This window comes from Pseudogymnoascus verrucosus (assembly GCF_001662655.1).
Source record: "Pseudogymnoascus verrucosus strain UAMH 10579 unplaced genomic scaffold scaffold_13, whole genome shotgun sequence".
Taxonomy (NCBI): domain Eukaryota; kingdom Fungi; phylum Ascomycota; class Leotiomycetes; order Thelebolales; family Thelebolaceae; genus Pseudogymnoascus; species Pseudogymnoascus verrucosus.
The window spans coordinates 246,444-262,919 of NW_017263664.1; the positions used below are offsets into that span (position 1 = coordinate 246,444).

Below are 16,476 nucleotides of genomic sequence, written 5' to 3' on the forward strand. Positions count from 1 at the left end.
GTTTTAGTCAAGTCACATGGCAGGGCGTCATCAAGGCGACGGCTGACTGGGGTCCGGAAATGGAAATTCGCGGTCGCCTCTCTAAAGAGTCCAAAAAGTCGCGCTCGACGCATGTAAATCAAGACATTGCATGGCTGTCGCAGGCGACGGAACCCATTTTGACGATATAACGTTTCTGTGATCTATAATCCACCTACAGGCTCCGGATGCCATATGAAAGAAACTAAAAAGTGGTCGACGAAACGGGTCTGAGCCACGGCAACCCTCGTGGACAGCCTGAAGTCGACTTGGAATCAGTCTACGAGTGCTCCCACAGGACAGGCCTCAAGGCTTCAATAACGTCACCATGAACGCCGTTGATGGGTCTGATCACTATGAGCGCACAATAACGGGTACTATATTCTTTCCTGGGTGGATGCCAGCGCTAACCCTTCTCCAGAGGAGTCCCCGTCACTTCTAACAATCGTCCTCGACACGAATCCCCATGCCTGGGCGCTCCTCCATGATACCCTACCTCTTTCCAAAGCCGTCGCCAATCTTATGGTATTCATAAATGCCCATCTAGCCTTCAACAATTCCAACCAGGTGGCAGTTGTCGCAAGCCACAGCCATCGTGCGGCATGGCTCTATCCCCGCCCTCCCAGTGCGCGCGGGGCTGGAGAAGATACAGCGATGACCGATGGGCATGATCGCACGACCAAGGCCCCAAACGACGCGAACAAGTACCGCCCATTCTCTCTTATCGAGTACGACCTTCTCACTTCCTTACGAGAGCTCATCGACTCGACGACTACAGAAGACGTCGCCTCCACAACCACCACCCAAATGGCTGGGGCGCTGACCCTCGCACTTTCATACTCGAACAAGGCCACAGTGACCTACAACGAGTCCGGTGTCTCTCCCAGCGGCAAGTCCCACCCCGACGGAAGTGAGAACCCCACAGATGATGCCCCCCGAGGGCTCCTGTGCCGCATCCTCGTCATCTCCGTATCAGGAGACTTAGCACATCAATACATCCCTATCATGAACACCACATTCGCGGCCCAACGACTGCGGATCCCAATCGATATTCTCAAGTTATCAGGAGATACCGTGTTCCTGCAACAGGCTTCCGACGCCACGAATGGAACCTACATGCAACTACGCAACCCCCAAGGCCTCCTTCAATCTCTTATGCTCGGTTTTCTCCCCGATCAGAGCGCGCGGACACATCTAATATCTCCAACACAAGAGGTGGTTGACTTCAGAGCGGCTTGTTTCTGCCACAGGAATGTGGTTGACGTCGGGTTTGTATGCAGCATTTGCCTAAGCAGTACGTCCTTCCCCTCATACATATCTGGCACCGCTAACATATGTAGTATTCTGCTCGCCCCCGGAAGGTGCGATTTGCCTTACATGCGGAACACATCTCGCCCTCGGCAACTACGGCGCAAAACCAGCGGTCGTGCCGAGGAAAAAGAAGAAGAAGAGGAGGATTGTTAATGGTACCGAGTCTGGCTCAAATGTTGGGACACCAGTGCCCGGCGAATAATGTGTATTTTTTACTCGGTTGTCCTATAATAGACAGGTTATAAAAGGATATCAGGATGTTATTGTGATTGTGGTGCACAGTGGGTGAATAAACACAGAATGTGTACAAGTATATGGCTATAATATTCAACTAAGATCTAGCTAACTAAGTAATCAAAACGCCAGATCCCTGTTACCGAGCGCCAATTCTAGAAACGACTGTCCTCTATCAAATGTTGCCTCGGCCTTCGCTAATGATATAAGAGAAAGAAATATGGTCCAGTGTTGATACAATGCTCCTTCTTCACAGACTCCCACCTTCTTCAAAGGCTCCTCTCTCGCCAAAGGCTCTCTCCCCCTTCAAAGGCTCTCTCTCCTTCTTCAAAGGATATCCCACGCTTCGGTCCTCTGATTCTGTCGACTGCCAGACTGAGAGACGATCTGCAAGAGGCTCAGCGCGTTGTGCAGCTGATCCACCCTTCCTTCCAGGTCTCTCAAGGCCTTTACTAACTCGTCGACATCCAAGCTCTTCCTCTCCTTCGGCGTCGGCATCGGCATCGGTGCACCCGGTCGCTTGCAGTGACAAGGGTCAAGGAAAGGGTCGCCCTCCACAACATTCAGGCCGCCCCATCCTGGGAATCGGTTTCCAACCTCAGGAAAGCTGTCTCCTGGCATCTCATAGATCGGGAACGGCGACGGGGTGCGTGGTGGAGTGCGCGGCAACGTGAATTGCGGCGAAGAGAACGGGGACGGACCAAACTCCAGCAAACTGAACTGTGGCGAGCCGAACTGTTCCTCCTCCCTGTCATCAATCCACCCTGACTCGGCGCGTCTCACGAACCGATACAACTTCTCCCTCGACTCCTTGCGCAGCATATACTGCACGCCATCATCCCTCATCCACTGCTGCAAGATATCAAGCGGCACCTCGCGACACTTGTCCAAGCGCACCCAGCTGGTCTTTGGAAGCTGCGTCACGCATCCTGGGGTATTGACGAGGTTGAGCTTGGGGCCAGTCTGCTTCTTCATCCAGTTCGGCGTCGCGATCTGGAGGTAGTTTCGCGGGTCGACGGAATCGTCCCGGGTCGAGGTCAGGGAGACCACTTCGGCGCGGTCGTGGCCTAGTTTGCGCACCACGAAGACGGGGTGCAGGAAGAAGGAGTCGCAGAAGCCGAGCTCGCTGCGTGCGGCGGCGGGCCAGTCGATGCGAGCCTTGAAGCGGAAGGCTTTGCCTTCAATGGACTTGTGGCCCTTCATATTGAGTGGTGGTGGGGTAGTTGGGGTAGAGAGAATGTATGGCAGAGACATGACGATGATGGGTGTGTGTAGGTGGTTTGTGAGTGGTTTGTGAGTGGTTTGTGGGGGTGATGTTGGCCGAATGCGGAGGCTTGCAGCGTTGCCTTGGGGAGATGCCAATAGAAGATGCAGTTGAGTGTTACAGAAGAATGATCCTAATCATGCAGATGCAGGTCGTGATATATATACATGTGTGTGCATGACACCACCTCCAACAGATAAGGGTTGAAATGAAACCTCCAACGGACGGAGGCTGTGGATTGAATCTGCCCATCGTAGGCGCTCACCTTCGAAGTCTGGCAAAGACCGAAGACAGACCAACATCATGGCAAGCGCTCTTTTGAAGCGCCAACTTACACTGAATATCAGAATATCGCCGCGTCATCTTGGAGGGCGTCAACCCACGGGGTCGATGTGAAGGGACAATAGGACGGGTTTCCCATTCCATGTATCCCTCAGAACTGCCTCACACGGCCAACAATGGTCCCCATCCCCTGATAAGGGTCGCAAAAGGTTGCGACCTTGACAGATCTCATGATCGTTTTTCCCTTCTTTCATATGTTGGTTTTGAAGATGTTGGGCGGCTATGGTGTTGGTGGTGGGCAGGCGCAGCGCTTAGCTCGGAACCGTTGGCCGCCGGCCAAACCCCTCATGAGTGAATTTCCATGTCGATGCCAACATCCAACAGACATGGCGCGATTAAAGAATCAAAGGGGCACTCTACTATGTTGCTCAAAGTCCGATAGAAACCGATACTGCATTTAGAGTTGCTAAGACTTCACATGTTAATTTCATCTCTGAGCAACCAACCGTGATAATTACAGCACCAAGTGCTCAAAAGCCTTGGTTTATTCATAGTTGCTGTGAAAACTTAGAGTGACAATAAGTTATATCAGCTATTCGCAAACTTCGAGATACTATTGTCACTACTTCCTCCGTTGTGTTCAAATCCCCCCCCCCTCACCCCCACGAACTGACAGAAAATATGATACCTGTCTCATACAACAACGCCCCCCGACTCTAGCTCCCGCCATCTCGCGCGCGCTTCGTCGATCAAACCGCTCATCCTCCCCCAATATTCTACTTGCTCGTGTCAACTACTATCCTCCCCGCTACCTTCCCCGCGCGTAATCTCTCGAATATCTCCTGCAACTGACTGAGTCCCATCACCTCAAGCGGGGCACTAATCAACCCCCGCGCAAAGAACTGGATCGCCTCCGCCGTGTCGCGCCTGTTCCCAACATAGCTCCCTTTAATCGTGATCATCTTGACGACCGTTTCAAACACAGGCGCCCGAAGGATCGCATCCGCGGGCATTCCTATCGCGACAATCGTCCCACGTGGTCGTATATACTCGCTGGCTTGCTGGAACGGCTTCTCGAACGGCGCAATCAGTAACACGGCGTTGGGGCCTGCGCGCTCGTCGGTTTCTGCTTTGACATCCGCTACGATATCTTTTGTGGTCTTGAAATTGATATAAGACTTTGCGCCGAGTTTCTTGCATAGTTCTCCCTTTTCGGAGCCACCGTCAATCGCCAGCACCTCGAGGCCCATCGCTTTCGCATATTGAATTGCAAGCGTTCCGAGCCCACCTCCTGCTCCGACAATGGCAACGGTCTGTCCAGGACGGGCATTCGATTCTTTCAGTGCCTTATAAACCGTGATCCCAGCACAGAGAATGGGTGCCACAGACGCCAAGTCAACATCTGGTGGGATATGTGCGACATGTGCGGCCTTCGCAATACAGTACTGTTGAAAGGTGCCATCAACCGTGTACCCTGACAGAATCGCCTTTGGGCACAACGGCTCATCTGAAGCCTGGCAGAAGGAACAAGAGAGACAGGAACCGTTCAGCCATTTTACACCGACATGGTCTCCGATTTTGACATCGCTGATGAGTTCTCCACGCTCGACTACGACGCCCGCACCTTCATGACCTCCGATTAGGGGCCATTTGGTTTTGAGAGGCCAGTCTCCGGCCAGAACATGTAGGTCGCTATTCTGTCAGTGCTTTAATATGCAATATGAGTAAAAGAGACGCACGTATGGCAAACCCCGGAGAATTTTATATTAACTAGGACTTCATCTGGGCCGGGAATAGGGACAGGGACCTTTTTGTATTCGAACTCTGGGACAGTTTAGTGACTGCCTTTCATTGACATGAGATGAGGAAAGATCATGTCGAGAAACAGGAAGAGATAACAAGAGGTAGTGCCTACCGTCACCGGGCCCTTGGGCAACTTGTGCCCATTGAGTATCTGGTAAATTGTCCATAGTCTGTGATTCCCCGTGACCAACGTAGTCGACTTGGTAACTGCAAATGCAAGGCTGGCCTGTAGCTAGAAATTATAATACGGGATTATTTCAGGCATTTAGGGAAACAAAGTCATGGTCCCGAATGACAGCATACTGAATGCGAGAACAGGTGACTTTCAGGTCCCATTACGTAGGTGGTGTCGCGACAAGGCTATAACTTTCTCCTAAGCACCAATGATGGAAATATCCGTCTTAAATCACTCTCTTGCCCAATTGTATGTAAAATCTCAGAGCGAATTAAATAGAGTATGTTAGGGGACTAGGGGTTATCAAAACCCTGGGACCGCTGCCATTGTAAGGGTCTCTTGGCAACTCGCCGTCATCGTGACCTCAACCAGGCCATGACCCCCAAATATAATGGACAGAAATCCTGTACTAGATGCATGGCCTCAATCTTCGTTTTATTCATTTAAATTACCAAATCCTGTGCCAAAAAAAGTGCCATAAATGAGTCCGGAATCAAGCTCTAGCTCTGGTACCAATGTAGGTCGAGCAGCGTCTCCAGCAACCTTGGAGATAGAATCTGCCAGGAACTGTGTTGGGCGGGTGTATAATTTTAAGCCGTATAAAAAATGGAGCTTGGATACGCACCATGAAGTTGACAGAGAATGGCTGTATCAACATCACCCAGTGGTCGTCATACACCGGCAGTCAGATGGGCATGTTCATATTGTCACCATCACCTCGTCTATCGACAAAACCGTTGACCCCCGAATGTACATACCAGTCTCTGGGAATCATTGGGATACTACCGATAATCGAGCAAAGGTAAATCTAGTCGGCACAGAGACGGATGCATCTGAGATGCCGAAACCTCGGAGCTATGTGAGGCTGGATTCTAGGAAACAAGTCCCATTTGACGTTCTACAGGAGTTCCACAGTCACAGTGGGGAACATTACCAGCTATCATTGGAATCCACTATAATGCTGTGGGATTCTGTCATGGACGCAGAGAGGGGATTCACATCGGGACAGGGGTTGGAGTATCAAAATGCTGAAAAGAGAGCGGCATTAGCTGTGTCTGACTATGTTAATAAATGGGCAAGCGTGAAACAGGGCGAGAAACAAATCCGTGTGCTACGGGTGCTCCAAGAAAAGGTTAGAACGCTTGCGGGGGTGGTTGACGAGTGCCTTGATCAGTACTGGCTGCAGCCGCAGCAAGAACTAGAACGAAGTCTCTCCGAGAAAGAACGAGCTCTTCAAGATGCGGTGCGCGAGCAGGGTTTTCGCATCAAAAACCGAGCAGACCATATCCCGGTCGCAATTGCAGTAGAAGCCGAGGCAGCCAGACGCGTGGAAACCGAGTTTATGATTAACCAAAACAACAAGGCCGGAAAACGCACTCCGGCGCAGAATAAATTGCTTAAGGAACTTAAGAAGGTAGTTAAAAATGTAATCAGAGGGGAGCTTCAGAGACAGGGGTGGGATGAAGGTATGGGTAGCAACGGAAGTACCACAGAAGAAAAGAGAGCTGCAAAGCTTGCTAAAAAGGAGCGTAAAGCACTGAAAGCGAGGAACATGGCCATGGCGCCTGACATCCCTCTGGACTGGGAGGCAGTAGAATCCACTCTAACAGAGGCCGGTTACGCTGATGAGGATCTGGCGTTTTTGGAATGTGTAAGGCTTTGTCAGGCAGGATAGTCACCAGCCGTAGCATGTAAGTCAATATAAACTGTCAATGGCGCTTGAAACTACAGTATCTATAGCTTTTTCTCCCCCCCTATCTCACCCAGTACCTCCCGCACTCGTCTCACTCTATGAGCCACCTGGACCTCCCAACAGAGCAAATCTCCGCACAATGGAGGGGCCTATCTCATCATACTCCGCCTATAAAATGTTAGTGCTGCATCTAAAAGATATTTATAGTACTCGATGGCACATACCTTGGTGTGGCAGTAACTCCTGAACTCGGGCGTCTGTCCCAACAAACTTCCACCAAACCATGGGCCGTGTCTCTGGCGCTTGTGCGTAATAACCTGTACCTCCAGGCCGCCAGATTTTGCGCCTCCGCTCTTCGCTTCCGAGGCGCGGATGCGTGCGTCGACGAGGTGCTTGATATCGCGCTGTAACCTGCGGCCGAAATCTTTGTAGAGAGTGGATCCACCAGACAGGACAATGTTCTTGTAGAGACCACGACGCACATCGATGGGCGAGGTTTGGATAACGGTGTCGACCACTTGTGGGAGGGGGGTCAGGAAGTCGGAGGAGTAGATCTCGGGGTTGAAGAAGATCTCGGGGGCCAGGAAACGCTCGTAGCCAACATCGACCGAGACCTTCCTTCCGCCGGGCTGGGTGACAAGGTGCTTCACGAAACGTGTGGGGTCCTTGTCGAACCTGCTGAACTCCTTGACAATATCGGGGCAAACGTAACAGTATTCTTCCTTGATCTCTCCGGCAGTCTTCAAGCTCGAGTCGGCCTCGCCGCGGTCTCTCAGCAGGGATTGCACGAAGTAGGTAATATCACGACCGGCGATTGGGATGGACTTGATAGAGGAACCAATAACGTATCCCTCGGCAACGGGGATGACGTGGGTAACACCATCACCAGAGTCGATAACCGTTCCGGTAAGAGACCGGTCGGATACCTTGGAGGAGGTCCACGAGGCAGCGAGGGCGAGCACTGCCTGGACAGCGATGTATAGACCGGCGCAGTTGAACGATTCGAACATGATCTCGGCGGTGTTCTCGCGGTTCTCAGGTGGGTTTAGCGGGGGCTCGGTGAGCAGGAAGTGATGGTCTTCTGGCTCAACGCGCAGGTATTTGAATATCGAGTTCGACCAGAAGCGCTCCATGTGATCCCAGTTCTCAACTTGACCGTGGCGAATGGGATAGTGAATTCCATATCCTGCGCTAAAGTTAGTCTCACTCCCCTCCAACGACTAAACTACAACGTACCTGGTCCATTCGCGGCTGCCAAGGCTTCGTCACCGATGAAGAAGTCCAGGTCCTCTGTCCCTCTCTTCATAGATAGGTTTCCACCACCTGACCCAGTTCCACCAGTGAGAAACGATGGCTTCGCTCCGACACCTGGGCGGCCAGATCCAGTGCCTCCGGCTCCTGGTGCCCCGCCCTTGGTCGCGATGGCGGTAGGGAATACGAAGGACGGCGAGTCATTTCCAGCGAACCCTAGAGAGATATGGTCAGTTGCGTCCCAATTCCGGGCTTTCATTCCCTCTCACCGAGCTTCGAGAAACCTGTGCCGCTGTATAAAATGTCAGTATGTCTTACAATGCCACAGGCAGCGGTCCATTGGGGGAGGAGTGGGGTAAAAGTGCTTACTTGTCCATGACAACGGCGGGGGTATGGTTCGCCATCTTGGGGGTTGGGGGGGGGGTCTTCAGGCGCTCAATATACCAACAGCTTCAATGAGAATGGATGAAGCTGTTGTAGAGATATATAGCAGCGGCGTCAGCGTCGCAAGGAAGTTGTTACCTTCGAGGTTTGGATGACGACGGAAGCTGGTGGGCGACGCAGCCTATCGGAAGCCGCCCCACCATGGATTTAGCGTGAGGCTGGAGAAGTTGGAGGCTGGTGGCTGCGTATCACGTGACCGTGGATTGTTATATCTGAAAGTTATGAGGAGCGACTGACAGTTCGCTGCCGCATCTCACAGTTTACAAAATAAGAAAGAGCTGCCCAGTGTCAATAATCTGTCAATAACTGGACAATATACTTGCACGCCATGGCAGCTGCGAGTAAGTGATGAGGAGATAAGGTAGATAAGTCTCTCCAAGCAGCTTCTGTCCTCCATTGAAGCCGAGCAAGGGATCTTCTCATCACCCTACTCGGCCTCCTCCTCTTTGGCCTCATCTCCATCAAATATCTCATCTCTACCGAAATCATTCATTCCCAATCATTCTTTATCCCTTTTTTGTCACTGTCATTATAAGTTTCCTGAAATCCCGTGCTGTTGTGTCAAGCCGCCTGGCCTCCCCATTCATAAAAAGACTCTGTATAACGGATCTTTTGTCCATATACGTGCTGCTCGTTTGCATAGCAGTTGTTTCTCCGATTCAACCTAGAATTCTTGATTTTGGGTCTTTCTGTGCGGATTCCATGAGACGGTCAACAGACGTGTCTGTTGTACAAAGAGCTCCGGTTTGTTGCCAGTATCTCAACGTTCTTGGGCGTCCCCGTTAAGCACTTGGAGGCTGATACTGCAATATTTCCCAGGTCGTCTCTTTGTTTTGATCTTCATAGTGTTTCCCATCCTTCAATCTCGACCTTTCACACATAACCAACCGCTTGCACACCAGTCTCAGTGACGAGTTCACACATCGCCGGTGAGCTAAACGCCAGGCAACTCACCGGACAAGAATTCCTCAGCCTTCATGTTGATTTCGCCTGTTACCTCGCAAATTCGCCTACTTCACAGCCGAACGCACCAAGAAATCATCCACATTTCTCGTATAATTGTTCCTGCAACCTTTGTTGACCTCACAGTTGGTCCACTCTATGCAAAAACCAGAGACAGCTTCCAGACGCCACATCCTCTCTAGAAGGCTTGACCACGCTCGAACCCACTTTAGAATCATCCGAAGTCGAGTCCATGACCACGTAAGGAACACAAATACAAGCCTAACCCAGATTATTTCGAGGCCATTTCCAGGGTACAAAGAACAACGCGTTCTGGGTTATATCCGACTCCAGGCGTCACCCCCTAGGCCAGTACTTGGCGCCGCAATGGATGGCGCTGGGGAAAAACGGCCGGGGTTAAATCGACAGAGTCATGCTCCGGTGGCGGCCATATTCGTCCATGCTGGTGCTGGATATCACAGCACCACGAATGAGAAAATACATCTCGCTGCATGTGCAGAGTGAGTTTACCTATGCCGCTAACATTCCCTTCCTTCTGAGAAACAACATCCGTCAGGGAGATGTCACACACAGATTGTGCTAACAATGTTTTAGCGCATGCATAGTTGCGATGAGATTTCTTCGTGGAGGTGCCACTGCGGTCGATGCAGTCGAAGCAGCAATCAAAGTCCTTGAAGACAAAGAAATCACCAATGCTGGATACGGAAGTAACCTCACAATCGAGGGCGTTGTCGAGTGCGATGCAACAGTTGTTGACCATCTGGGTCGGAGTGGAGCTTGTGGCGCCGTTGCGAGTAGGTTCAGAACACCAAGTGAACTTGTGGCCATGCTGACATTTGTACAAGAAATTAAAAATCCGATCCACCTCGCCCGAATTATTCTAGAAGAGTCCAACCGCCCATTGTCGCTCAGAAGAGTACCACCAAACCTGTTGATAGCCGATGGTGCAACAGAGTTTGGGTTTGAGCATGGGATGGACATAGTTCACCACGATGCACTCGTGTCTACTAACGCCAGAGAAAGATTTATCCGCTGGCGAGAGGACCTGAGGAAAGCTGGGTTTCCCCGCACTCCCAACAGCCCAGGTAGCCCAGGTAGCCCAGGTAGCCCAGGCGAGGAAGTGGTTGATCATGAATACGAAGAAAGAGTTCGTGATAAGCAAAGAAGAGATCACTTCAACGCACTCATGAGTGCTACATGGAACGAAGGCCAACCAGGTACTCCTCAGGCAGCATCGCCGTCGACTTTTGCAGAGGACAAGATGCAGGATGTTTCCCAATCTGAGCATGATATGCTCCCAACCAGGATTCCAGCCTCGACCAACCAGAAAACACCAAGGACTCCAGACAAAAAAAATCAATATGAGTCAAACACGCAATCCCGTATTCCCGTCAGTCCATCCATGCACTCGGCCAAGCGCCCCAGGTACAGCGGTAGCCGTTCCAGTAAAGGACATGGAACATGTACTCCCTCTTTGCTTAAACCAAACACAAATGTGGATGCGGCTGAAGAACCATCTAAAAGTGTTTCTGATGCACCATCCGGTCTGGCACGCCCTCCTACCGGCAAGCAACGCAAAGGCACCGATGGCTCTGATGAAACACAAGAGCCCGCTACGCTGCCAGAGCCCGAAGACGAGACTCCCAAGCCCTTCCCTGCTTTCATGCTCTCCGACATTGACGAAGACCGCATCACCGACACCGTCGGCGCCATCGCCATTGACATCTTCGGCAACATCGCCGCCGGCTCATCCTCCGGCGGCATCGGCATGAAGCACCGCGGTCGCGTCGGACCAGCCGCCCTCGTCGGCGTCGGCACAGCCGTCATCCCCGCCGACTTCGAGGACTCGGAAAACGTCACCGTCGCCGCCGTCACCAGCGGCACCGGCGAGCACATGGCCACCACGATGGCCTCCCAGAAATGCGCCGAGCGCCTCTACTTCTGCACCAAGCGCGGCCGCGGCGGCACTAACACCGAGACCAACGAAGAGGACGCCATGGAGTCCTTCGTCCTCAACGACTTCATGGAGCACCCTGGTGTCAAGAACAGTCACTCTGCGGGAGCGATCGGCGTCATGGCTGTCAAGAAGATGCCGGAGGGGTATTTTTTGCATTTCGCGCATAATACGGATTCGTTTGCGCTGGCGAGCATGCATTCGGGGGAGAGGGAGCCGAAGTGCGTTATGAGTCGGATTGGGGATACGGGGGTTGTGGTGCAGGGGGGGAGGAAGATTAAGGTTGATGGGTAGTTTGCCGTTAAATGGTAGGGGGTGGTGGGGGGTATGGGTGAGGATGGGTGTGTGGACAGTAATGAATGGGAGGGGGGGGGGAAGGGGGACATCTGCTAGTGGGATGTCCGGTTGGTTGAGCAAGGTGGGGAAGCATCAGATTGCCTCGCTCACTGTCCGTAGTGGTCTTTTCGTCCCTAGTTTTCCAAGCGAGTAGACTCGGAGTTAGTGAGTGGAATGGAAACTTTACATGATACTTTCTCTCGTGTGGTTGTGATGGTCAGAACTTTTAAGGGTGGGGCATGACAAAGAATTATGAAGGGACAGGTATTGTAGACTTATTCAACTGGCTTGTACTGCCAGGAATGTCATAAAAATGTATTTCAGGAACTGTAGGATCTACTGTCTACTACCAGCCACCCCCCCCCCAAAATAGGATCTATCCCAACTATACCAGTAGTAACGCAATGCAATGCATCATCCAAGCCAAGATATACCATGGCCACGCATCATCTTCCTCTACCACTTCTATCACTTCTATCGAGAAGCTAAGTCGGTAATGCAATCCAACCTACTCCACTGCAACATCTACCGCAACACCCCCATTCACAGCCTGCACAGCCTTAGCAATAACCCCCTCGCTCGCCTCCTTAGCCAGTTCCTCGCTCTGTTGAAGACCCTTCCGGATCGCGAGGACGCTGTCGACTATGACGGCGTCTATGCCTTCTTTTACTTGTAGCTATTTTCACACACGTCAGCATTTCCTCTCATCTCCTTGCACCTCATCTCCATAATAGGGGGGGGGGGGGACGGGGGAACTAACCTGCACCATCTTCGGATCATTATTCTGCACCCCATAACTCACACAAACAAGCCCATGCTCCTTAACCACCTTCACCAACCTAGGCGCCGCACAAAACGCCGCCGCCTGCGCCACAATCCCAAGGAGATTCCAGCGGCTCGCGAACCGGATCGCTTCTTGCAGACTACTCGCCCTTATATCGCCGACCGGCGACGCGCCCGCATCTGACAAAAACAGGATGGGGAAATTAGGCTGCTTGAAGGAGAGAACGAGACACACATCCGGGTTGAAACTCGAGAAGATCAGGTGGCGCTGGCCGCCAAGCTCGTACGCTTGGGCGAGCACAGCATCAGTGAAAGAGTTAAGTTCGACAGCGTAGGCATCCATATTATGCTCCTCACTCTCATGCAACATCGGATACTTCAACTCGATATTAAACCCCACCTTCTCCGGCAGTTTCCTAAACAACTCCTCCAGCGTCGTGAAAGGCTGCTGAATAAACCGTCCCCGCGAATTCGCTTTATACCCATTCGCCTTAAAGTCGTGCGTGTACTTCATCCGCTCCTCCATCGCCGTATTCATGTCCGTCGGCGTATACCCCACTGAGAGGGAGCGCGGGCGCGGGGTTAGCGCGGGGAGGACGGGCAGGGCTTGCGAGGGGGTATCGGCTTTGCGGAGAGGGGAGGGCGGTTGAGAGCGTGTGGGTGTGTCGTTGACGTGGAGGAATTGCTCGAGTGTCAGGGTATGCACTGGTGCATCGATTCCCGTCTCTGAAACCAAAAAGTCGTGATAGATCACGGGTACATGGTCTTTAGTGAGCTGGACATCGAATTCCACGTAATTCGCACCCAGGTTCGCGGCAGAGATGAAGGATTGAATCGTATTCTCCCCCAACTGCAGGGATTTATTCGCTGTCTGGTTCTTTCCCAGCCCCCGGTGTCCGATCACCATAGGCGACGTCAGGCTCTTCCAGTACGTCTGCGTCTCTGTGATCTCCATGTTAGGGTGCGAGAAGGGCGTGATGATGAGGAAATTGAAGTTCACAGTCCCCAGCACCTCGAGGGTGTCAGCCGCCACGATGGGGACAGATAGGTCGCCTGCGAGGTTTGCGCGCTTCGAGCCGACGGTGGAGCGGATAGAGGAGAGGAGCGCGACAGCGCGGCCGAGCTTGTGTTTCTGGTTTCCGGAGTAGGTGGGGACGAGGTCGAAGAGGAGCTTTACTTTCGAGGGGTCTTTGGTGAGGAAGGTGAAGGGTTCTGTGGCGATGTTTTCTTGCACGGGGAGGTCGATTGTGGTTTGATCGCCTTCGGCGCCGACGGCGGAGACGAGGATTGATAGTGCGGTGTCGAGCTGGGTGGAGTGGGCTTCGGCGATGGGGATCTTTTCGAGGTTTACGGCGTCGTTTGGCTTGCGCATGTCCATTGATCCGAGGCTGACGAGAACCATGCTCTGATCCGTTAGATAACGATGACCAAACGCCCTGACGGGGTTCGATTCCTTAACGGTAGTCAACGAGTTCCTCTCTTCCAGAGAAGCTATACCAGGAGGCGAACCAGTCAACCCGGTGCTACCGTCAAGGGATTCCGCGTCATGCGTTATATATTCAGCTAGCAGCTCCGCGATATCAATATGCCCTCTCAGCGCAGCATGCTCACGCGCATTCCACCCAGAAGAGTCCTCTTTGTTGACATCCGCATGAGCTTCCACGAGCAACTCGATGATAGGAAGGTGTCCGTCAACGGCCGCGATATGCACAGGCGTCCACTCAAAATACTTCTCGCAGACATCCGGATCCGCCTTCTGCTCCACAGTGCCATCGAGAAGGATCTTCGCGCACTCGACATGACCGAATCTGGCAGCGACGTGTAGGGCCGTCTCGCCGGCGGCATCTTGCCAGTTCACGTCAACACCCGAGTCTACCAAGAGACGGACAATCCTGTAGTAATTCGACTTTGTGGCGAGATTCAAGACGGCGCTGGACTTTGAGCTTCTAGCCGCCTTTCCAGTGACGCCCTCAGCTTCAAAGAGCGCCTTGGATGTAAGATAATGCCCACCGACAACACTCAAATGCAGCGGAGCCAGACCCTCATGATCTTGCCACTCCGGCGCATCGATTCCGTTGTCAACATTGAACAGGCCCCATTCGCGCATAAACTTCATCAGAACCTCGCAGACGACAACGATGCCGAGCTGTGCAGCGTAATGAAGTGGTAGTCGGCCATATGAGTCTTTGGCTGCGATGGCGTTGTACTGGGAAGGTTTCATCCTCTCCAGCACGTACGATAACATATTAACCGTCTCGCCATCGAGGCTCGGGGTTTCAGCTTCGGCGCACTTGCTGGCGCGCGGGCCTAGGAGAGGCTGAGCAGCTGGATGGATGAACTGGTTCGTCTCGAGTAACTGAGCAGCCTGGTCCTTGTTCGTCTTGTTGATAGCCAGAACCAAACGATGCAGGCAATTCCGCTGGTTGATATCATCCGGCTCGTCAAAGTCCTTGACTTCCGCTAAAAGGAAGTCAATGCACTTCTTTGACTTGCTCGAGATGGAGCGTTGGAGGAGCGTCAGCTCGAGGCTGTTCAACGCAGGATCTCCAGCATCAAACTCAGCAGTCGCCAGTATCTCCTTCAGTATAGACGCATCGTCATTCTTCACTGCCCCCTTAACCGTCTCCAGCAACCCAGACGGCAAGTTCAGCATCGGCTTATGCACCGAGTGTATCGACTTGCTCTCCGGGGTCTTCGCATCATTCAGCGCCGACAACCAATCATTAATCGACTTCATACTCTCCGCCAGCGCCTGATTCGTGGCAAACTGCTTCGGATCCACGCGCGACGCGATATACGACTTCTGTATAAACGAGCTCTCGATCTTCTTATCCAACTTCTTCGTGATCTTCAGGAACCCCCTCCGATTCACCTCCCCAAACCACTGCAGCTTCCGCAACTGCCCGCGCAGATCCAGCAGCGCCGCGCGCAGCTCTTCGAGGTCGTCATGGTCGCGGTGCTCGAGCAGGCGCAGCCGACGGGACGCCTTGCTGTACTTGCGGTTGTAGAACTCGTCGACGGTCTCGAGGTTGCGGTCGAGGGAGAAGAAGAATTCTGGAGAGGTCAGAGGGGGGGTGTCCGGGGGGAAGTTTGTGGATTCATGAGTGCGGACCTGCCAGATCGGCGTGGTCGGGTTCCGCGGCGATGGCTCGGATGAGCTTCTTGAGCCCTTTGTAGTTGATGTAGCTGGATGCCCATTCGGGAACTTGGTTTCGGGGGAGGCTGGGGGGGGGGAGCGGTCAGCGTATGGGACGTAGATGAGGTGAATGTGTGAGTGAGAGGAGGATGCACTTACTTGCGACCGAACTTCATGATGTGTTATGAGGCGTAGCAGCAGCAACGTTAATGGGCGGTGAGTTGCAGCGCCGGGTGGCGGTCAAAGGACAGGATGAGACAAAAGGTCAACAGAAGGTGGTCCATTGAGATATATGAGAGTTTTTCGCCGATGAACGGAAGCTGGGTCCCTGAGAGCGGGATGTAAAAGAAAGAAGATTCAAGAGCAAGTACAGCTGTATACAGCAACTTGTATGCAGCTCGAGCTTCTCAGAGTCCTATCCCGAGGGTCAAACAATGGGGCCACGAGGGAGGTCAGAGTGACAATAATATCCCTGCAAAGTGGCGCTACGGATGCAGGAGGAAAGAGGAGCTGCTGATCGTGAGGGGCGGGTCGAGTGTATAGGGTGCGTGCGGGTGTATGGGAAGGATGTATGGAGAAGAGAAAGATTTCAAACAAAGAATGTCGGGATTATTGGAGGGATCGTAGGGAAATGTAGGGCAGTAGAAGAGGGAGATGGGACAACTGACTCTCATCCGCGCCGCTCGACGCCGGCAGAAAAGGCCGTGTCCCGCCTGACGCCGATGACTGGCTGGAAATGTTATTCTGCCGCCCGTCGCGTATCGGCGGCGTGGTTGATGTACTCACCGCCTTTGGGAGGGGGGTGGAGGAGAGTGGAGGGGGGGTGGAG

At 52.8% G+C, this 16,476-nt stretch overlaps 7 protein-coding genes across 7 annotated transcripts; 3 read left to right on the plus strand and 4 right to left on the minus strand.

The window, feature by feature from the left end:
- Positions 1 to 76: 76 nt before the first annotated feature.
- TFB4 (RNA polymerase II transcription factor B subunit 4) lies at positions 77 to 1,708 on the plus strand. The gene is made up of 3 exons (XM_018273239.2): positions 77 to 392; positions 440 to 1,312; positions 1,359 to 1,708. The coding sequence occupies exons 1-3, from the start codon at positions 347 to 349 to the stop codon at positions 1,529 to 1,531; spliced, it is 1,092 nt and encodes a 363-aa protein (XP_018131882.1). The 5' UTR covers positions 77 to 346; the 3' UTR covers positions 1,532 to 1,708.
- Positions 1,636 to 3,383, minus strand: VE01_03756 (uncharacterized protein). Its single transcript, XM_018273240.2, has one exon. The coding sequence runs from the start codon at positions 2,815 to 2,817 to the stop codon at positions 1,891 to 1,893; it is 927 nt and encodes a 308-aa protein (XP_018131807.2). The 5' UTR covers positions 2,818 to 3,383; the 3' UTR covers positions 1,636 to 1,890.
- Positions 3,384 to 3,829: 446 nt separating this feature from the next.
- Positions 3,830 to 5,404, minus strand: ADH1_2 (Alcohol dehydrogenase). The gene is made up of 3 exons (XM_018273241.2): positions 5,025 to 5,404; positions 4,849 to 4,933; positions 3,830 to 4,801 (listed from the first exon to the last, which is right to left on the minus strand). The coding sequence occupies exons 1-3, from the start codon at positions 5,077 to 5,079 to the stop codon at positions 3,886 to 3,888; spliced, it is 1,056 nt and encodes a 351-aa protein (XP_018131808.1). The 5' UTR covers positions 5,080 to 5,404; the 3' UTR covers positions 3,830 to 3,885.
- Positions 5,405 to 5,568: 164 nt separating this feature from the next.
- Positions 5,569 to 6,762, plus strand: VE01_03758 (uncharacterized protein; the record flags this gene model as incomplete). The annotated part of the gene is made up of 1 exon (XM_018273242.1): positions 5,569 to 6,762. The coding sequence occupies one exon, from the start codon at positions 5,569 to 5,571 to the stop codon at positions 6,760 to 6,762; it is 1,194 nt and encodes a 397-aa protein (XP_018131879.1).
- Positions 6,763 to 6,792: 30 nt separating this feature from the next.
- On the minus strand, positions 6,793 to 8,558 carry ARP3 (actin- protein). The gene is made up of 5 exons (XM_018273243.2): positions 8,401 to 8,558; positions 8,301 to 8,323; positions 8,017 to 8,247; positions 7,005 to 7,966; positions 6,793 to 6,948 (listed from the first exon to the last, which is right to left on the minus strand). The coding sequence occupies exons 1-5, from the start codon at positions 8,433 to 8,435 to the stop codon at positions 6,877 to 6,879; spliced, it is 1,323 nt and encodes a 440-aa protein (XP_018131880.1). The 5' UTR covers positions 8,436 to 8,558; the 3' UTR covers positions 6,793 to 6,876.
- Positions 8,559 to 8,724: 166 nt separating this feature from the next.
- Positions 8,725 to 11,686, plus strand: VE01_03760 (uncharacterized protein; the record flags this gene model as incomplete). The annotated part of the gene is made up of 4 exons (XM_018273244.2): positions 8,725 to 9,219; positions 9,295 to 9,938; positions 10,033 to 10,232; positions 10,284 to 11,686. The coding sequence occupies exons 2-4, from the start codon at positions 9,577 to 9,579 to the stop codon at positions 11,684 to 11,686; spliced, it is 1,965 nt and encodes a 654-aa protein (XP_018131969.2). The 5' UTR covers positions 8,725 to 9,219; positions 9,295 to 9,576.
- Positions 11,687 to 12,021: 335 nt separating this feature from the next.
- GDE1 (Glycerophosphocholine phosphodiesterase) lies at positions 12,022 to 16,419 on the minus strand. The gene is made up of 3 exons (XM_059463564.1): positions 15,807 to 16,419; positions 12,489 to 15,733; positions 12,022 to 12,404 (listed from the first exon to the last, which is right to left on the minus strand). Exons 2-3 carry the CDS (start codon positions 15,246 to 15,248, stop codon positions 12,237 to 12,239), a joined length of 2,928 nt encoding a protein of 975 aa, XP_059319835.1. The 5' UTR covers positions 15,249 to 15,733; positions 15,807 to 16,419; the 3' UTR covers positions 12,022 to 12,236.
- Positions 16,420 to 16,476: the final 57 nt, after the last annotated feature.